This window comes from Tauraco erythrolophus, chromosome 2 (assembly GCF_009769465.1).
Source record: "Tauraco erythrolophus isolate bTauEry1 chromosome 2, bTauEry1.pri, whole genome shotgun sequence".
Lineage (NCBI taxonomy): Eukaryota > Metazoa > Chordata > Aves > Musophagiformes > Musophagidae > Tauraco > Tauraco erythrolophus.
In genome coordinates, this window is record NC_141466.1 from 39,957,550 (window position 1) to 39,980,552 (window position 23,003).

At 35.6% G+C, this 23,003-nt stretch overlaps 1 protein-coding gene across 2 annotated transcripts in view; it reads right to left on the minus strand.

The window, feature by feature from the left end:
- Positions 1 to 23,003, minus strand: part of ADGRB3 (adhesion G protein-coupled receptor B3) — a 470,155-nt gene that overhangs the window by 274,785 nt on the left and 172,367 nt on the right. The window contains exons 2-3 of one of the 2 annotated variants that reach the window (XM_086608298.1): positions 5,051 to 5,161; positions 2,711 to 2,740 (exon numbers count right to left, since the gene is read on the minus strand). In XM_086608298.1, the coding sequence (XP_086464424.1) occupies positions 2,711 to 2,740; positions 5,051 to 5,161 (141 nt within the window). The remainder of the gene's footprint in view (positions 1 to 2,710; positions 2,741 to 5,050; positions 5,162 to 23,003) is intronic. The other variant, XM_086608299.1, reaches the window with a different exon arrangement.

Consider the following 23,003-nt stretch of genomic DNA (forward strand, 5'->3'; position numbering starts at 1 on the left):
AGTTCATGGAGTAAAGCAGCTGTGAAAATGTGCAATGAATAGAAAATAAAAACACCTACAATGCTGCAGTCACATAATGCCTGTCAGAGGGAAACACTGATTGCTTACCATCATTTATAACTTTATGAGAACTACTGCCCTTCAACATCTCAGAAACAACACTGCCCTCAGGATGCTAAAAGAATATAAACAACACTTTTCACATAATAGCAAAGAATTTATCTTTGATATTTATACTTTTCACTCTAGAATGAAGGTTAGGTAATAGTTTAAGGAACTCTGTCAGTAAGAGAATTCTGATTTTAAAAAAACCCAACAAATGAACCCCCTAATTTCTTATCTTTTCTTCAGCAGGGTCATCTAGCATTTGAGAGAAGTTCCCTGGCAAAAAGAAGCGCTTTCCTTACCAAATTTTAACGTGAACAATGGGATGGTAACTTTGGTTTGATCTTTTACTGAACAGATCTGCTCCTTGCTTTTGACTTACAGGTGTGCTAAATTCTTGATGCACTAGACCTCATTACTTCATGTAGTACATACCACTATGTTTTAAATTGTCAGATGTAATTTATTAATATTGTGCATTTGAATAGTGTTATTTTTTTATTGTTGAGAGATAGCACATTGTATTATTTCTATTCTTTGAAAGCAAGTATGGCACAGTCTTGCATGGATGTTCAGGAAAGAATGCTAAAATATAGTTTCTATGAAGAGCCATACATAGAATTCTGGAATTCCTTTCCCAAAGGCATTCACGTTCAGAAAACTGGATCTCTTGAGTATTCTCAGAAAGCAAATGCAAAAATAATGTGAATATACCTCACTGAACAGTTTGAGTACATGTGGATTCGTGTTCACCTTCTTCCATAAAATATGTATAAATGGTGTGCTGAAGCCTCTATTACACCCTTGATTTTTAAACCTAAGTCTTTTTTTTTAAAAAAATGGGATTTTCTGCATTAAAATCAGTGGCATGATACAACCTTCAGTCTGGAATAGCTTGCTTAAAATTTTGATTATCTCAATATACCTCTAGTCTTTCAAAAGTCTTGGTCGCAATCAAGGGAATGCCTGCAAACCAGGAAGACTCTGGTGCTATCTTCCAAGAATGCAGTAAATTATATACTGTTTCTTACTGTTTCCTGCAATTTTTTTTGTTTGTTTGTTTCCAGAGGCCAAGCATGAAAGCTTTGCAAAATGCCTGTCTCTGCTAGTGCTCTAAGAAGCAATTGTAAGGCTATTCGATGCTTTTAAAGAAAAATGTGCTTCTTATTCAGTAACAAGACAAAATGCTTTATAATTAGCACACAAATTCCTCTGCTTCTCATAAAATGATGTACAATTCTAACAATTTATATAGACAAGGACAAAAAGAAGAGAATTTTTACATATAAAAATTCACCAAAATGATTTTTGTAGTCGTTTTCTTTATTTGTTAGGTGAAAAAAAGGAGAAATTTAATCACTTAATATTGTTTTAATAATTTTTCTGATATTAATTCGGCATTTTGATTAAGTTGTTACATGGCTTGGGTTCAGGTTAGATGATATAGTATGGTAAATATAGCTAATATCTAGGTAGACAGTAACAATCACATTATGTGTACTTTAAGCCCTAGGTACATGGTAAAAATACTTGTATTACTATGGGTTTCTAGGCTAATGGTTTTTGTCTTTTCCTCCATGTTTGAAGTTTGACTTTGCCTTTGTTAAATGGTTTAAATGAAAGGTCAAACAGCAGAAAAAGTCAAAGCTATGTTTCTCAAGATGTTCCTCATTATGTAAAACAGTCATATATACTCAGTGTAAATTATCCATTATCCAACACAGACATGGTGACAGTGCATAGCTAATAAAATACAGAAATGAAGTATTCAAAATCTAAAATTTTTGATATCTTAAAGGCATAAAAAGGCATAAAAAGTTGCTCTTAACCCTTGGAATATGATGAAAAATAGCAGTAACATGATACTGTAACATGATAGCAATAAATAGCAGTAACATGATACATGTGATTGCACTGAGTGAATTCAAAATTAATGCTAATTATTAAAAGTTCTGAGTGTATATGTATTGTCCATTCACAAAAGGAAGAATCTAGCAATATACTTCAACATATGTAAAGGACAGAAGGCTTAAACATTTGCTGGAGCAAGGTCCTCCACATTAACATGATGTATGGTGCAAAAAGAGTGAAATCAGAGAAAATAACAAACAAATCTATCTCACCAGCTACTTCACTTCCTTTTGCACAATACATCATGATTTTTTGGTAATTTTTAATTTTTCAGATTATTTTGTACTGCTGTCCATATAATTATTACTTATTTTAAAATATTTTAAAGGAGAAAAACATTTATAGACACATATAATAGTTAACCATTTTTAATTTAAGCAAATAAAGTCTCATTTATTTTCTAGACTAAACCTAGATTGCCTGCAGAATTTGCAAATACGTCATCTATTCTTTTCTTTACCTCTTTTCCATTTTTTTCTTCTCTGAACTGAAAATTTCAAAAGGGCTACTTTTTATTTTCACTCTAGTTTTCGGTTACTTGAGAACCCTTGAATTTTTATATCTATCGTATTAAAACTACAATCTTAAATTAACTACTGGCAAGCTACCAAGCCCTTTCTCCCCTGCTGCTCAACATGTAAGAGGAAACATAACTTACTGTATGGAAGGCCTCATTGACCTGTGTAACACTTACCTGTATTATACTCTCTAAATCCCATAACACCTAAGGGAAGGATCAGTCCAAACACATAAAATGACAAATATAGCACAATAAATTATTCATACAATGTATCTTTTTTTTAAAAAAAAAAACAACAAAATATTTTGCTGCCTCATATCACTCACAAACAAACAGGGAAATCCATATTTTAGTACCACATTTTAAAACTCCTCCATTCCCAGCAAAATTTGGTGGATTAAGTCCACTATTCTAACAGTATTAAATGCTTTTCATAAATCTTTTCCAGGACAGTTCTCTATTCCTGTCTTTCTGCCTTTTTAAACTATACAAACATTTTGTTGCACTTTTGCATGTGTTTTATTATTACACAAAATAAAATATTAAACAGGCTTAAAATATAAGAAAACTCAGAATCCATTTACTTTAAAGGCTAATAGATTTCTTAGTATATGGGTAAATTAATGAGAGAGATATGTTAGAAAAAAACCTTATGAATCAGTTTAAGAAGCTATCACATTAATTATATCACAAGAAAATGAATGCATTAGAGGTGAAGAAAATATGCAATGATCACTACAAAGGAAAATCAAAATGAAGAAGAGATGAAAATTAGTAAGTATGTCCAAAAAGAACGCAGTATTACTTAAAATATGTTAACCTACAGTATGTAAAATATAGATTTCCTCAAAGTTTGGCATGTAAATTTATATGCTCTGCTGATACATCTCACATGCTTTCAGAACAGGACCTTGAAAACCAAGCCTGTGTAATTTTGAACGTTCATCTCCCACTTCACACACACAATCTATCAGAAAGTGATGCTATAAGTGCTGCATTTGTAATGCAGTTCTCTAACACCCATAATAGATGCACTGCAATGTATGACTAGAAATGATCAAGTACAAGTTTTATCTCATAATATAAAAGTTTTAGGGATTTATATGAGAAAATAACCAGATCACCTTACTTTTTTTTTGGAGTAATTGTATGAATTCAAGAAGCAGCATAAAAGCAAAGGTGTTATTCTATGTAGTAAGCAACTAACATTATGAGTCTAAGCTAAGTATGTAAGTAATAAGTTCTACTTGCCTAAACAAAAACTGCATGGAGACCAAGAGGGTTCTAGGCTCCTTTCTTCCACTACATTTGCTTACAGTAGTATCAACTGGGAGTTAGCCGTAAAAGTAGTCCTGTAGATTAACAGCAGGGAAACAGACTTTTTCCCCTTCTAAATTCTTTACCAAACAGATCTACGCTGATTAGCTATACATGTATTTAAATTACTTGATATATTGATTTCGGCAAATCTGTTAAATAAAGCACCCTACTACTAAGGAAGTCAACATGCAACATAACTAGAAGCAATTATAGCTGTTTTACTAGAGGGAATATAAAACTGGAAGCATTACGTATGATTGATGCAGGCATATTTTCTAGGTTAGTTAACTATGGAATACAGAGTAAGTAATTTCAAATCCATACAATAATTACGGGGCACAAGATTTTCAACACAATAACTTACTGGAATGGAGTGCGTAGGGAATCATTAAAGATTTAGATTTTACCAACAGATACACAGATCATTACTCATGTCAAAATGGGCAGTAGTTTTGGTGTATGAAAGCTTAATTCAACTCATCAATGAAATTTTATCATTGACTTCAAGCCAGCTGTGGTAACTGTTGGTAAACAAGCTTTTTTTTTTTTTTAATTACTTCAGCTCTAGGTTTGTAATATCGTTTTGGTATCTTTATCTAAACAAGACAAAGTTGCTCAAACAAAATTAGAAAATACATTTTAGAAGAAAAACTGTTAGATAATTTGCACATCCAATTAAAAGCTACTTACGGCCAACTTCATTTAGCAATTATGAATTGGGAAACTAGAGAATAGAGCGTTGTGCTGGGCCAAAGATAGTAAATGTTGAATGTATGCACATTACAGTCACCCTAGTAATTAATTAATTTGATAAATGCCTAAAGCTGGGATTAGACCTCAGTCTATTTATAAAGAAATTCTGAAGCATTATTCTTAACATCTTCTTTGAAAAAAGTTAATATGTCACAGTAAGCTGTCCTGTGCCTTGCATGTGTGAGACTGCTTTAACTACTAAAGAAATTCATGCTAACACTAAATGATTCTGTATCCACATTCACAGTTCATGTTTTTGTATGATCTACCTAATTCTCAGCTACTTTATTTATGGACTTTAACTGGTGAAAAAAAAATAAATGATTCAAAAAAAGTATCAGCTTAGAAAACTGACAAATATGCAGCAAAAGATTATGGAAACATGCAGTGGTTTTGCTAAAATTAACAACAGTAAATAGAAAAATGTAACTGATGTATTACCAGTTTGTGCCATAAATTTAGCAGCATCAGCTTGTTCCTGAGGGACCCTTTTCTCATGAACAGATCGAGGTCGCTGACTTTTAATTGTATGATCTCCCATCATTCCAAATTCTAAAGACAGAATAAAGGTTTATGAAAGCTTGTGTGTAGACATTTCTCAAAAGTCACATAATGTCTCATGCAATATGTTCCTAACATACCTGGAAGCTGCTGGTAAAAGTCAGGCAAGTGATCATGGCAGTTAACATCAACTTAACTTTGCTACACTCAGCTTTTAATAAATACTTAAATTTGTGTCTGCAGATTTTCAAACATGATTTTATTGTATGAAACAACATTCAAGGTAGTGACACATACTATAAATCAGCTGTATGACATGGGACAAAAAACATTTATTCAAATGCAGAAATTTTATTCCTATATTTTGAATCAGTGCAAACCACACCAGAGCATGATTGTGAAAGTGTTAGACATTGCTGTTCTACAGCAGAGCCTGCTGATCCTCCAGAGGACTTCTATTTCTGCACTCATCTTTCAGGCTGACGAAGTCTTAAACAGAGATATGGAGTCGTCTTTGGGAATGGTGGCAATGCAAATAATAACAATTTAGCCAGCAAACTGCTTAATTTTTAGGCTCAATCCAGCAGAATAAGTGCTTATGAACTGTTTCCTTTCTGAAACCTCTCAGTTCTAAAGATTATAGGTTATATCTTGCCCTCAGCCTTTAGAAGGGAGTTCCCACTGATTTTAATAGGGAAATCTATGTCAAAAATCAATGACACAAAGACCCAGATTGTGGGAGACAAGAGTGCTTCATTTTTTAATCTACCACTGCTGTCATTTTCCCTCTCTGGTCCTGGGCAGACCTCCTAGCCTTCCACCTCAGAGCCCATTTTTTCCTTTCTGTGATGAAATGTGGAGGGCCCTTCACACTTATAAGGGGAAAGGCTGAGTCTTCAGCACAGTTCCCTCTGGTCCTCCCAGGCACACACAGCTGTCTGTGACGTGGTGCTAAATATTCTGCTTCTGTTGGGACTCCAAGTTTAGGAGGTGTGTGCTGGGAACCGTGGGTTAACATTGAAGATACTTCAACTAAAACCACATGAAGTTTCTGATGAGGTAGAAGGTTTCTGAAGCACTAGGAATATAAACATTTAAAAAGACCTTTCTACTGGAAGGTGTCCTTACGAATGCGAAATTCAAAATTCTCCCCAATTCGTAAAGTCATTAAGATAACAAAACTTACCTTCCTGCCTCAAAAGATGCAAAACATTATATAAGATGTAAATGCTACTAATAAATATTATTTGCAAACACATTGTTCTGATAAATCATTAAAGAACAGGTATTTAAATTTCTATTTAGAGTAAAGATATAATAAAAGGAAAATATATTTTTACAGGGTCAATCAGTAGAGAGAGAGGTTTTTTTTAATTTTCTAGTGAATTATTAATATATTTCTCCAAATTAGTATTTCTTTTTGTAAATATTCATTAATGACACCATTTAAGATATAAACTTAATTATTCATTTGAGAACAGCAATGCAGTTCGCATTCTAAAGAGAATATTTGAAAATCTAATTAATAAAATATATTTTGGGAATTAAACATTCAACATTTTTAAGACATCCTAGAAATACAGATAAAAGATAATTAAATTATATATATACATACATATATGTAATATATATACATATATATGTATGTGTATACATACATATGTGTGTAATAAAGTTTATTAATTTTATTTTTACAAAATACACCTACAGCTCCTCTGATTTAAGATAGTTTTTTATTCTGTGGGAAATCTCTTACTATAATTAAAGTTTTACAATCAACATTCTAATGCAAATTAAGATTAGAATGATGCTTCTCCAATTTTTACAAGGTGTAGTACAGACGACCATTTAAACTGTAATTAACAACATGGTGAAGCACAAGAGCCTTTATGTAGCTTTTCCCTTGAAGAGGCTGTGAAACAAGGCATGTTTACTCTGAGTTTGCTGCCTGCATGCTGCCTGCGTGTCAGGCAATTTAGAGGATATGGCACCATTCTTGCAGAAGACTTAATTCTATTTTTAAGTAAAAAAAGAGAGTGCAATAATGGGAGACCTTGCTAGAGGAAGGCTTTCCAGAGGCATACAGGGAGGTGGTGAATGCTCCAGTCCCAGTCCCGCAGCATCCTGTGCTGGGTGCAGGCACATGCAGCGTCCCGCAGGACACAGACCTCTGCGGAAGAGGCAAAGGAAAGTCTGGGAGATCAGTTTTCAAGGTTGTGGTTTATACTTGGTGTAGCTCCATTCACAATGATGGAGTTACTCACAAATATCACCAAGCAAAATAAAATGCAAGTTGTTGATGCAAGATCAAATCATGCCTCAACTTTTTTATTTTTCTGCTTAGCAACAACACATTTTTAATTTACACATTGAATTCACTTCGGCTATTGCTGATGGTCTTTGAGATGCACTTTTCAACTAATCTCCCTTTGATATAATAAGCATTTATATAGTAAATATATAAATATATGTTAAAGATAAAAGTTTCATAACAAAGATAAAAATATTTCTTTATAAATTTTGTCAGAAAATGGAACCAGACTTATGCAGTGCTCTTATTTTCATATTCAGCTGAAGTATTTAACCAAATGCCGCATGAGAACAAAAGTGGTAACAGGAAATGCAGTGGACGGGCGTGAGTGAGGACTTTAAGGCCTCATTAAAATTCAGGCCTCATGAGAAAAGAAAAATAAAGGTCAAGAACATTTTCGTAATGGGATTAGAAGTGTCCAGTTTCTGCATATAAGTACAAACAGTGCTGTCAAAATTGTTTCATCTAAGACGCTCAACAGTAATGCTTTTTTTATGAAGCATTTTATAATAAAATATCTTACTTTAGTGATTGCCATAGTTTAAAATAAATACTACATAGAACAGAACTTTCCTTCACTTTCAGATCCTAGCTAAATAACGAATGATGAACCAGTTAACGCATTTGTTTTCCCTCAACGCTACAAAGAGGAGAAATAGTTAAATGCTTTCTGGGCTGGGAAAGCGTTTCAACCCAAGTCAGCCTGAAGTCTGACTAAATGGCACAGCAGTTTCCAGGACTGTTTGTGTGGGAAAGGTGAAAGGGACCGTCTTACTCCTGACAGTATCTGGCATAGAGGCATCCTGCAAACTCAAGTCAGCAAGATTCAAGACCTGATTCCTGGGATATTGTATTGGATGTTTGAATTGAGATTCTGAGTGAAGGAATTTTTCTCATTCTCATTCTTCTTACCTAGTTCTTGCCGCTGAAAATAAGTTTTCTAACCCAGAAGAAGGCATTTTTGCAGACATCGGTTTCCAAACAGAATTTTTTTTGTGATGTCTGTTCTACTTTTCCCTTGGGTGAAACAGGACAGTCGTTCTCTGCTTTTACCTCAAACATTGATATTAATCAGACTGTTTCATTAAATAAAGAGGGACAATGAATCTTTTCAACAGCAGACAAGTATATGGCCTGATCCAGAAGTCAACAGTGAGACTCTAAGTTAGGCCTGTAGACATTGAAGGGTTTTAATGCTTTTTATTACATTGTTAATGCTGTAATCTACCTGCATGAGAATAAAACTCATAAAGAAATACCTCAAAATGTAAATGACAAATAGCATTATGGGGAACCTTGAATGGATCATTTTAACCTGAACGTGACTTCTAACAAATCATAACATATTCCAGGTATTTGTGGTAGAAAATGTGAGGTTTAGTTATCTGATAAAATAATTTATCTTGCTGTCAGAGATCCTTTGGCCTATGGAAGTACAATAGTTTCCTGCAATAGCATGTGTATTCTTTCTCTCCTGAGCTGTACACAATGGATCAATACTTGAAAGTATTTTAGCAATGCATATGTCTTAATATCCACGTGGTTTATAATTTCATTTTACATATAACTCTGAAGCACGTAATATAGTTCCATGCCTTCTGGGAGTGAAAAAAAAAAACAACAATGATTTCTGAAATTCCAAAGGTTACAACTGAGTATTATTTACAACAACTCTTATCTGTAGTCCCATTTGCTTACCTTTCTTTTCATGTTATGTTATGTTATGTTATGGGAATTTTATTCCTATTGAGTAACCTTTTAGTTTTTAAAGGAGAAGCTAAAATCTTGCGGCCAATGTAGGTGTACGTTTTTAGGAGAGAAGAGAGGTGCCATGTGCTCTCTGTAGGAACAAAGAAGAAAGAACATCTGTTAACAGTATAAAAATGCAAAGTAGGAAGACTGAGCAATACAAAGGAAAAATACAGCTCTGCAAGGTTCTACTCACCAATGGCTAGTCTTTGCTTTTTGACAAGTGGATGGATAATCATTAAAATTAAGGTACATGTCAAACAGATTTTATGCCTAGACTGTTTAATAATATTTGTAAGGCTGTTACATATATATCCTAGTCATCAGATGGCATTATAAACCAAGCTAGTTTGGCACTGATGGTTATTTTTATGTCACATTTCATGGGAACTTCGCACTGTAAACGTACTGAGCTGGTTATAGGTGTAAGATCTAGTATGAATTGTACTACTAATGGCACAGAACACACTGGCATTAATAAAAAAAAAAAGCCTTTTTCAGCATAGTAGTAGATGACGACAGCATGAATGAACTGTTGAACTAAAAAAAGTGATTCTGAGACCTTTAGGGTTACTCCTTCAGGGTGTGTAAAATACAAAGCAACCTCTGAGAGTAGCTGAGCATCCTCAGCTTGTACCGAACCGCTGGGAGGTGAGATGGCAAGCAGCTCCCTGAAGGCTGATCAGAACCTTAAAAGTAAGAAGAGGCAATTGATTCCCCAAAGTGACTGTCGTTTTCTTCTCTCACCCACAGCACTCTGGCAGTTTACTTCATATTGTCCTACCTCTCATGAACTGTAAATAGTCAAATGAGTGTTTTCAAGTACTCTTGACTATGGAATTAATATTAAAGACCTTGCAGTCAGAATGTGCATTAATGCAAAATGTCTCACATGCAGTAGGATGGCATCCTCTCTGTAACAACATACAAATGTTTTTCCCAGGAATTATGCAAAATGCTGATGTAAGTCCCAGGTGAAGGAGAAGAAGGGGATGCAGAGGGGAAAAGGAAGAAAGAGGAGGGCCCTAGAAATATATAAAGAACCAGTTTGTTTCAATTAGTTTTGGGACAGAACTATTAACAGATTTCAACAGATCTGATTAATTGCAGACTTCCAAGAGCTTGAAAAAGTTTCCTGTACATTTAATGTCTTCATAGCCCACGCTACAGTTTCTCACACAAAGATATTAGTGCAATACGCAGTAGTAGCAGTAGTTGGGATTTCTCATCACACTCGCAGCTGGTCAGTACAATTTCTTCTGGTCACTAGATGGCAGAATGTGTGTTGACTTGGAAGCACAATTTTGCATTGAATTGAGAAGTCAGGATTTTCTGTTTCTTTTTGATTATAAAATTACCTTCCATACAAAGAAAAAAAAATCATTTTCATTACATTCAAAGGACTGAGGAGTTTTTGTTCGCGTTTTTTTTTTAGTTCTTCTTTTGTAGGGCTGGAGTGAAAAAAAAAAAAACAACAAAAACACACAAACAAATGAACCAAACAAAACACAAGCTGCAGTTGTTTTTCCTTTACAGTAAACCCTGTGACAAGAAAGAAGAAAATCCTGGGAGCACTCCCTTCCCTGTCTCCAGCCCTGCTTCGCTGCAGCTGAGCACCCAGGCCCCAGGAGGAAGTATCCGTTCTCAAACGCTGTATTGACAGGACACAGAGCTTCAGGGCTCCGGTGAATATCACCACTCTGCAGCAGAGACTAAGCTATGGCTTTCTATGGGAACCCCTTAAAATGATATTTCCTCACCAGGCAGGCAAGTTGCCAAAATGGTAACATAGCTATTAGCTGAATTGGATTTCCATGGGAACCTCTCCTTAGCAAATGTGGAAAACGTGCTTAGAACAGTCTTTGCCTACTTCCTACGTAGATCCTGGTCCCATAATAAGTCCTCTTTTGGCTCTCTGAAACAGTATAGAAGAGCTTTGACCAGTTTCAAACTGAATGGAATAATTTCTTTCACCAGAGTGAATTAAGATCTGAACTGAGCTGTATTCATGAACAGAGTGAGAAAGATATCCTATTACTCATGAAAACATGGAGAGGATTTTAATAGTAGTGAAAATATGAAAGGCAATAGCATTTGTACTAACAAAGTCATTTTTTGATTATAGTACACTCTTGCATTTTATCAAGTAAAAGAAAATAATAGGTTAACATTTGTAATAAATTTGATACAAAATTTGCTTTCTCTCACACACAGACATATACTAATACATATACATATGCTCTCTTTCATCTTTCAAAAAAGAGGAAAAATAATTAGTATTCTAAACAGTCAACATATTGTACATAGGTAATTAGATTGTGTTTGTCCCTAGGGAGACCTATTTAGTCCTAGGAAATAATGTTGGATTAATACTATTGCGTCTATTTTTAATGACATAAGAAATGAAATATTACCGAATTAAAATACAAATTATAGCACAAATACAGATGATTTAAACTTTCTCATGGCAATGCAATCTGCTGTCTCTCTGTGCATCTCTGCAGTGACTCCCTTGGCCGGCCATTATCTTCGGTGAGATCTGAACCTGTTTATTCATGGTTACAGATTTGGTCAGTGAAGAAAATCATGAAGATCTAATATTTATTCACTTTGCATGTGCACAGACTGTTGAAACTGTGCAAGCTCTATTACTTTCCTTCCTGGGCCCAATTGCTCATCATCTTACACCCAGGCAGGAGAAACTGAGCATGTGAATCTAATGAAGTGACTCATACCTGTTCAAAATGAATGTAAAATGTCACCACAGCAGGTATGGTGTTTTCACATGCACTTTGCAGAATTGTAACTAAGCAAAGAGGAAAAGGAGGGGTGAATGAAAGCCCAAACTGCAGCTTTACCCATTTGTATCTCTACTAAATCTGACATATTTTATAATTATCATGGCTTGTATGCAGAAGATGCTCTGTAGATCATGTTTTTTCCCATTCAAATAGTTCCCTGGAAATCCAACCCATGATGTTTTTATTCAAATAAAAATAGTAACAGTGATAAAAGAAATTTACATTATCGAGTTTAACATTAAAATCCTCTAAATTCAGCAGGATACTGCTCTTTCATATTACCTATTGTTCTCTCAAGAGATTCATGGATGTAATAACACATTAAAGAATGAAAACATAGGGGATTACCTTTATTTATTTTGCTTTTTTCATGAAATACCTTAAATGCATTCTCTTGTAGTATTCTCATCATTTTAGTGTTTCTACTATAATAACTTATTCATGTGTAGCCTTTAAAAATTTAAATCTTAGTATCATAATAATACTTTGGTACCTTCATTGTTTTTTACATTTCATACTATTTTACTTCTGCATTAAGTATTTTGCTTTTGTCATATATTTAATTAATTGAATCATTGATACTGTTAGCCAGTGCAGTAGTTATTTCAGAACATTAGCATTTTATATAAAGAGTCTCTTTTTACTGAATACTGCAGCAAGCTACCGAGATATTACACACAGGCTAGTATGTGCCTCTTTGTTGCTCTATACATTTACAACTCAAGAGAAGATGACTGAGGATTAACTGTAATTTTCTAAGCTAGTCTTGCATTCAATACTTCATTCTCTTTCCTTTCTGTTCTAGAAACATTGAAAAGTAAAGGTAATTGTAGAAAGCAGCATTTACAAGGACATCCAGACTATTTCCTTGCCCTGCAACTATTTACTGCAGACATTCCTGCAGATGGTTGCCTAATCTTCTCTAAATGATAGCAGCATTCATTAAATTTGAGATGAATTATCTATGACTTTATGACAGGGAAGTTTACAGTCTGTGAAAGATTCTGAAGCTATATGAAGAGAAGGAACAAGAATCAATGTTTTAAATAACAAGTGCTGCAAACTCTACTCACTAAGCACAGTTAAACCAAATGTAGGGGCGGGGGTTAGAATGGTAAAGCTTCTAGGTGAAGCTAAATGGTATTGCGTGCCTTTTAAGAGCATTTTCTTGTCCTCGTTAAGTCTCCTGAATTTTTTTTACAAAATAATAATAAAAAAATGGGAGAAGTGTCCACTGGATCTGAATTCCGGATATTATATTTTTAATCATTTGTTGTACCGAAAAGCTGGTCATTTTTATACAGACATCATGGGTAGCTGCTAAATTTTGTGTACCTAAGAGGGGAGGGGAGGGCAAAGAGCCTTGGCTGCTGTAAGCTGGGGAACATGATCTAGAAGGTCTTTTCCAAAACCATAGGTCTACTCTGAGCTAGAGGTTTATATAACCTGTTTGCAAGGACATGTAGCCTTTGCCAACCAGCACTGGCAGGTTAACGATCACATGCATGCATTTCAAATATACTCCAACCCAGTTCAGCCTCGGAGATGTGTGTATGGCACATCCCCCTGACAGGTAAAGTGGTTGCAATGGTTGCCAGAATGGACCTGGACCTCTTAGAAAGTCTAAATTCTTATGGTGATACCTATGACCATAACAAATATGACCATAAATAACTCTTCTCTAGTCAACAGAATTACTGTAATCAGAAAAACATGACACAAATGAAAGGAAAAAACACAGTGGTTCAAAATGTTAAACCTCAGAACAGATATTCATGATAACTAAACACTTCCTTCAGAAATACATTCACAGGATTTTAAGTAGGAAATCACAGAAGCGATTTATCCAAAAACTGTCAATGAAAATTACTTGGACCTAGATCTTTGGGGATTTTTTTAAAATCCATTAGATTTAGTAAAAGCTGCTAATCCACTGGATATTAGCAAAAGCACACTTTTCTAGGTCTCTGAGATTCTCTTTTCAGGGTCAGACTCGGCAATTCATTTATGGTTTTAAAGACTCAGATATCACACTGAGGCTAAAAAGCAGTGTTCTCCTTCACTCTTACTGCATAATCCACACTTAGAAAAAATATCTGAGCTCGTTTGCTAATACATCCTTCCTACCTCTATGGCCTATGGTGTCAGAGAGGACCACATAGTTGGCTTATTTGACAGGTATTGTCCATGCAATACTCTGTAAAAGCAAATGCACTGTTCAGCTGCAGATCTGAATTAAGCAATGCATAGTTTGTCAACCACCTCTGAGGGAAATCCACCCTTAATCCTAATTAAAGAATAGTACATGTGCAAGATTTCTGTCCTCGGTACACCAGATCGCATACCTTATGCCAAGATATAAAAAATTATAGCAGAAAAATTGACCTAAGAGCAGACATGTTTGATGAGCATGCTCTATCTGATATAATGTACTATTCTTAACACAGGAACACAGCACTTTACTGGGCTGAGAAATAAATCCATTAGAATTAGTGAGACTCTTATAATGATGCCTCTACAGGCCTACAAAATACAGAGATTACTCCTGAGAACCATCAGTATACTTGGGTTTTTGCAAGATACATATTTTTAAAAACTTTTTAAATGCTGTCCTGTAGCTGTGACAGAGATTTCTGCTCAATCATGACAAAGTGCCTCCTGGTCCAGTATTTCTGATTAGATTAGAAAGCAATATAAAACACATCTAGTCAACATGGCATTGATACTCATACTATGGAGAACGATGGGAATGACAGTACTGAAGTAGTATCATCCTCAGAGGTGGAAAAGCATGCCTGTCTTCCATCAATAAGCTTCAAAGTAACTGATTTTAGTATCCTTATTGTATCTAGAATCCCTACATGTCAGACACTTGAATAATTTTCTTTTAAAATTCTCATGCATCTCCTGCAAATATTACTGCAATCATCTATAACTTTTGACATCTAGAGTGATTAATAGAAGTGTACTCTATGAAGTATTGTTGCTGCTTCCACTAAAGATGTCAATAATAAGAATCATTAAAAAGCATCCCTGATGGCTGCACAACTCATTTCAGCTTATCAGCATAATATGTGATGGGTTACCTAAAATCTGTCCTAGCTCATCATGGTCCATCATTTGAAGAAATGATGTCAATAATCAATGTATATGATGTCTGGAGATTGCAAGCATGGATTTATTCAGTGAAGGTGTTCTGGACTTAGAACTACACAGTTTGTGATACTCATTAAGCTGGGAACTCTGACTGTACTTATGTAAATGCATTCTCAGAATGACATGTTACTTAGGAACATAGATAAAGTAGTATCTCATTCATGGAGAAGTCTGCAGTTAGTGGTGTTTTAACTTAGTGTAGGCTTTCTCTTAAGAGCTGGAGACCCACACTGGGATGTATATCATGGCTTTCTAAGAGAGACTTAAAATGGAATCTCATTATGCTGCTCCTATGAACCTATTTTGAATTCTCACCAGAGCTCCTTGCACATCTGCCCACAGATATCCTATAAATCTCTCCCATTGCCTCTACTCTGGCTGTCTAGAAACGACTGGAAAAGAATGGGCTCACTAGTGAGCTCAGTAAAATAGCTGCAAAATTATATTTTATATAAGGATATTTTCAAACAAAAAAAATTGTATTTGCTTCAAATTATGTTTTTGTCTTTTGTGTGTTGGCTCTCTGAAAATATTCTAATGATTTAGTTTACCTGAAAGAACTGTTCTCAAATATAGTCGACTGTAAGCATGTACAATGCTTATAAAAAATCATGAATATTTACGGTAAACAATTCTGAACCAATAAATTAAATTATGCTCACTAGAGATTTGTCCAATCAGGAATCAGAATCAGAACTATAAATCAGTATGTCTAGTCACAGCTAGCCAATAAGCACTGTAAGCTGAAATAAAAAAAAACAGTGAGTACTGGGGAATAGAAGAAGTGTTTGTGAGTGTACATAAGCAAATTTTTAGAGCATTTGAAGTACTGGGGGGAAAAAAATAGTGGATTTGGCCACACAAGCTTTCAGCTCTAAAGTAGAAGCATCCAACTTTAAAGCTTCTAGGTATTTTATTACTGCCACTTACAAACCCTGCCTTGCTTATGTACTTAGATTACCATGGCTCCAACACTGCTACACAATTAACAGATTAGATATGTTTCACATTCAGTGAAGTGGTTAACAGTTAACTTTAAAAACAGACTAAGGCAGAAGAGATTATAAATTCAGAAAATTCAGAAGAAAACCCATTGTCTATGTTGACCACAAAAATTGTAGTGTGTATTATTTGCCTCAATCTAGTCATCAAGAGTCTCTTAAGTAGAGGGAAAAGGTAATGTTGAAGCTCACAAGGCACCAGTTGTCAGAAGACCACAGAAAAAGAATCCTAGCTTTAGACCTAATACAGAGGCAACTCGTTCTGTATTGATCTTGTGGGATAATTTTTACATTTTCTAGAACATATTTAAGTTTGATCTTTTCTTTTTTATTTAAAAAAAATAAAAATAAAAGAGTTAATTCGGAAAGGTTACTTCAACTTGATATTCATTCACTTCTCAGAGTAAAGTACTTGTAAAAACTAAAATATTTTGATTTTAGAAGCAACTTTCAGCAAATGAGAATACAATTCTGGCTTTTAAAAATCATTATTTGCTTGATATCAAAGTAGCAAACTCCACTAAAATCTATTCAAGGAATGCTAGGTTTCAAAAGTAACGTTCCATTAGTTTTAATGAAGGTTTTGAAAGTGCTGCAGCAACGGGTCTGCAAAGCCTGACTGAACTGGAGTGCTCTGTGCCAGAACTGACTCTGGAGCCCCCGAGGTAGTTATATCTACAGTCAGAGCAGTTTATTTCCCAGGATAACTGCAGAACCCATTGATGCAAGACATGGTTATACAAATGCCCACATGCTAACATATGTAAAACATCTCAAAAGGATAGTCTGGGTGCACAAGATCTACCTCTGGGAAAAGGGCTCGGTGCCACATGACAGCACATGTATAGAGTTTAGGCCATAGAACAGATGTTCTCATTTCTTACTTCCATGTAATTTATATATTTAAAAAATCATTACAAGTTTCCCAAAAGACATGAAGAAGCAATTTTTATGCAACAGATTCTGTCCAAAAATAAGTTATTAATGCTAATATACAATCCCTATATTGGTAGTCACATTTAGCACTTAACATATAGTTTTGATCACTTCATGTCGTGCATTTCAATTATTATTTCCCATTATCAAAAGAATAGAGAAGTCTCATTCTTCCCCATGTTGTGTTTTTAATACTGAACATTGGAGTAACATCACCTACAAATGACAGTACTTTCACCTCCACCAGTGTAAATCAAAAATCGTGAAATAATGGAATTAAATGTGGGTATAACTGCTCTGTGACCACAACTGGCTCAAGACGGATTAACTCCTGTGGTTGTGAGCAGCACACAGGACTGATAGATTTAGACAAATGTTATGATTTTCTAGCTCCTTTTCCTATGTTCTGTTAAACCATATGGATTCTTATGCATATCCATATGATTTAATCCTTTAGACTATAGGAACAATTACAGCTAGTTAAAGTGTGATTTCACTAAATCCTTATTCATGATGAGGTCAGCTCGGATTTGCATCTAAGTGGCAGTCTTCTAAGAAGTAATGACAAAAAATTATTCCCAATATTAAAAATGGGACAACACAATAATCTAGGAGAAAAAGCGCCAGCTGGAAAAATCTTTTGTTGTTGGTGGTGCCCTCTGCTGTTCTCCTATTTCCCCAAGGCCCATCACTGTTACCGGCGTGAAAACGTTATGGTTGTATGCATTGGGTACGGACTAAACTGAAGTTAGGAACGTCAGCCACTATACCTTTGTTACATTTCTGTGGCAGGACCTGGGCGGTTTGCTAAAAAAGTAAGAATTGTTTAAAAACTGTCAAGCACTTGTGGAGAGAAAAAATTATGTGTGATCACTGGACTACTGGTGCTTTTCTGGACAAATGTCTGTAGTAATCAAGAACGCAAATATTAGTCTGAAAAGAAGTGCTATTCTAAGTATATAAATAGGACATAAATCATTAAATATGGTAATTCTTGCTAGCCCTAGAGATAACTCTTGCATTGTGTGAGGGAAGACCAATCCCTTATCTGGTATTTACAGTTGAAGCAAATTTTGAGTCCCATGCCGGGTTTGCAAACCAGCTGTAGATCCAGAAATGGGACTACTAGTTGGAAAGGTGCAATATTTCCGTAGCCATTTAGCTCCCTAACTCTGGTAGTCAAAACAAAGTTCATGGATTCTAAATAAAAATACCTAAAAGGTATTTGAGGATCTGCAGAGAGTTTCTGGCCAAGAGGTAAAAAGCCTGTAAAAAACACCACTACTTTAAGGTGTGAATTGTTGGGAGTGAGTTCCTTCTGGTTCCCCTCATGCCTTCTGCAAGGAGTAGATCCTCATATGTCTTGGAAAACTTACAAAGTTACTCGTAGGACACAGAATTTGGAATAGTGGAAAGGAGACTGCTGCAGGCTTCAGGGCATGAAGAAAAGCAGGAGTCCTGTAATTCTTAACTAAATAATATCTGAAGAATGCCAGCCAAGCAAAAAAATGAAAAAAAGAAAAAAAAAAAAGGAAAACAAGGGTATAAAAAAGCAAAACATCTCTTCAGAAGGAAAGAAATCACATATGTATACATGTCTGATCAGGGTCAGTCTGGCTCTGTGAGCTGCAGGAGGACTCTGTAGTGTTGAGGAAGAGAGAGGATAACTTAATTAGCATCCTCAGGGTATGTAAGCTGAGGTACTGCTTTTTAACTGCTCTGCTTAACTAAAATGTTAGTATGTTATATATAGATATAGATATATTTTGATTTTATTTACATCGCTATTTACTATTACCCCTAAGCTAAATAACTTCTATTAGAAGAAAAAAGTCATACACAATTGCAGGTAATTATATTGGTTCCTTGCAACAATATGCAGCAAATGAACAGGTAAACGCTAAACCTAATTCACAACAGGCTGCACTGATGCTGTACCAGTGCATTCCAGTTGGCAGTAGGTGATACTTTTGATATAAAGGGTTTACTTAATAAAAAAGCTTTTTCAGGGCCAGACTAGTTGATTAATCTGAACTAAGCTAAGAGTTTCAGACAAAAGAGAAGAGGAGAAAGCAAGAATAGCATTTTGTAAAAGTTGAAATAGCTGAATTTCTTTTTTTTTTGTATTATAACTGCAGTTTGAATTCTAATTAAAAAAAACTCACTGAAAATAAAACAAAAGCCCTGAGTTACACATTTAATTCAGACCTAAATTTTTCATCTGTCTCACGAAGCAAAAAATCAGTTATTCTAGAATTACATCAGTGAATGAATTTGGAAAAATAGAAATTAAAAAAACTTTATCTACTCAAGCGCACTAGGATTTACATTCAAAGTAAATTATTACTTCCTACATTAAGCTTCTTCATAAAAAAATAGTAGCAACTTTACCTTGTGAAAAAGAAATAAAAGAATCATAATTATGTGGGATGTAATCCAAGAATCTTAATTACATTGAGCATATACAGGGATAAAATGTTAAAGGCAATAACCAAATGATAACCAACTCCAAATCCTGTTTATCCCACCCCATAAGGCTGTTAAGAAATGAACATTTCTAAATTTATACCAATAGCACTTAAGAATCTTTGAAAGCCTGTATCTGTTTATTATTTCCTATTCCATATACTTACGCACTGATGGAAAAATTGCTGATATTTTCTGCATGTGCTGAGGATGAATAAACTGAGCCACCGGGAAAGTGAGTACCTAAAACCTGTCATCTTATTCTGCTTCAGACCTGGCATGCTGCTTCATGACTGTGAATTTTTATCATGTCCAATCATTGATGATGCTGTCAGCTGCAGTTTTCATTAGGAAAAAGGAGTTACAGCTGACGCTAGGGTTTGTAGGAGTTCATAAATATTCTGCTACGGTTCAAAACTGCTGCAATGAACTAAAAGCAGACATATTAGCTGCATTTTGAACCTACATGAAAGCAGATCTATTAGACTATAAAGCACGATCACTCAACATGTTAATTAAAGAATGAAACCTATCAAATTAAATATGGTGTCTTTTTTCTGACTTGGCCCAGGACAGAACAACAATCTGGCTCTTCAGTTTTTGCTCCTAACCAGGAGCTCTGCATCTTCATAACCCTTCCAGTGGGATCTCTCTGAATACTGTTTTTGGAATGGTTTTGTAATGGAAGGGGTAAATAGTGTGTGTTTGTCTCCACTGCTCCTGCTTGCTTCGGTGACTTGAGCAGATAGACAATCTACGATTCTGCAGGGCCATGGGACTTACTGCAGGGCTCAGCGTGGGGAGACTGATGACTGAGTGCCAGGCTGCCCTCAAGGAGCCTATTCGGCAGCCACTGACAGCCTGGTAGGACATTTTCCTTGATCATCAATATAATGTTCCCTAAGCATCTTCTGCTTGTATATCACTCTAAGGTCACTTTGATATAAATAACCAGTGACAGATGAGGCCTGTGGGGTGCTTGTTAGAGAGCCGGTGGTAGATACTTTATTCAAAGCCTGATCAATTGCAGCACAGCAAGGTTCTGGAGATCTGTACATGTCACTGTAGAATCATAACAAGACTTTTTCTTCTTCAGCCAGAGTCCACAAATTGTGAACAGGGCTGCTTATTGAGAGTTTGGCGAATCCAGTGGTCTTCATCTACAGGCAATGAGACCACCCAAGCTCTGGAAGAGAGTGCTATCATGTCCCTTGTGAATACGTACAATCTCATTTGGACCAAGACGGCTAAAGTTATGGTGGCAGATCTGATTGTGAAAAAGGGAGCAACACGCCCACTTCTCTCGAGTCAGTCGGTCTGACTGTCAAAGGTGCCCGAATAGCATCTGCACCAGGACAACAAACAGGCTTTCCTTCACTGATGCTCACATCTGCAGGAAGCTGCCACTGCTATGGCCCTGGGGTGTTAGGAAAGGCAAAATATAAAGTTTCATGCTGTTAGCTATACGGCGCAAACACGGAGGAATATTGGTTTAGAAATATGGCATCTGACATAGAAGATGGACCTCAGAAAAAGTAAGATAGAGATATTTTTTACATAGCAGTAGGGTGGGTTTTTTTTCTTAAGAACAAGACGAGGCCTGTTTTCTTCTACTTGCGTATTTATTATTCTTTCTTTCAGAAGAAAATTATCCCAGTGGTAGTGCTTGGGATTCACCAGTGTCATTTAGAAATCTTTCCTTTTGATAAATGCAGTGAATGTATTCATGTGACTGTTTTATTGGAAAATTGTTGCCCAGCCAACTCAGGCTACATAGACTATTGTGAACTAGAGGACCCCAATTTTATGCTTGAATTCCTCAAGTTTACTTTCTCACCCATTGATATTAATTTCTTTTTTATTGTTATTGCCTTCTAAAAACACTTAATTTCAGAGGTGTTTCTCTGCATCCTCTTAAATTTTCAGATTTCTCTGGTACGTAAGAGCTTCTGAGCTGTACAGTTTTCCACAGTCCTACATGTGGCCACAAAAATACCTCACGTCCTTCAGATCTGACTTTCTATCTGCCCCCCAACTTTCTGTTTGTACACCTAGTCTGTTTTTCCCCTTAATGTACCAGCATCATACGTTATTCATGTCAATCTCTCTAAATCTCTCCATTAATCTAACTCAATATTTTATTAGTCTCTCTAAATTCTCAGGGTGCGACTACAAGCAGAGGGTGTAGATTTTTACTCTTGATGGTTAAAGCAAAGCATAGGACACCAAGATGCTGAAGTCATCCAGTAAATCTGCCCCATTCTTAGCAACACTTATCACTCTAATTGTTTTGGTCAGCTGTGACTTTATATTTAGTCTTTATGAGATACTGAAAAGACTCAGACTTGATACTGAACACTGGGGAAACCCACTGTTAATCATACTTTAAGATCTGCTGGTGAGTCAAGTTGTGTTTTATTTAACTTTAATGTATTGGTACACTTATCCACAACACGTAAAATAACTAAAGATAGATAACAGCAAAAGGAGAAGTTTTGCATCTTGTATTCTTGATGTGGTTTAGGCTGGCCAGCAATTAAACACCACACAGCTGCTCGCTCACCCTGCCCCACCACCAGGGGATGCGGAAGAGAATTAAAGGTGAAAAGGGAAAGAGACCCGTGGGTTGAGATAAGAGCAATTTAATACTACTACTAATAATATATGAATACACATATATATATGTATAATGATAATAATATATACAAACAAGTGATGCACAGTGTAATCGCTCACCACCTGGTGAGCAGGGCCTGTCCCGTCCCAGACTAATGATTCTGAAACAGATAAATCCCGACACCGCAATCCTGGATTAGCAAGAGGCCCGAAAAGAGAGTGAGATAGCACTCCAAGAGTCCAAGAGTGAGAGCCCTCAAAAGAGCAAAAGCCCTTCTTCCTGGTCAACCCTCATTTTCATACTGGACATGATACTGCATGATATGGAATACTTCATTGGTCAATTTAGCCCTCAATTCTAAATCTAAGTTCAAATCCTAAGGGGTCTTGTGGACTATTTGTCCCGGCTATGCTCTCCCCTATCCTGTTGTGCTCCTGCACACTGGCAAGAACCACAGCAAGCTGAAAATTCCTTGAGGTCTCAGTACCAACTATGAACATCAGTGTGCTATCAACATTCTTCTCATAATAAATCCCAGACTAAAACCGAAACACAGAGATCTTCTAGCTGCTAAAAAGAAGAACTAACTCTGTCCCAGCTGAAAACAGGACAATTCTGTTGTTGAACAGCATTAGTTGTATTCCTGTATAGAAAGCAGTATTAGAAACTCCACAGTAAACTATTTGCTTCTACATTTATCTTGGGAAACACATATAGTATTTCAGAAACACAAATCTCCTTAATATGTCCAGATTTACACTTTGGCTTACCAAAACTTGGTTGGTAAAGTATGAAAAATTTGAAGAAAAGAAGAGTAATATAAAATTTCTTTTTTTTTTTTCATCAGATTTGTTCC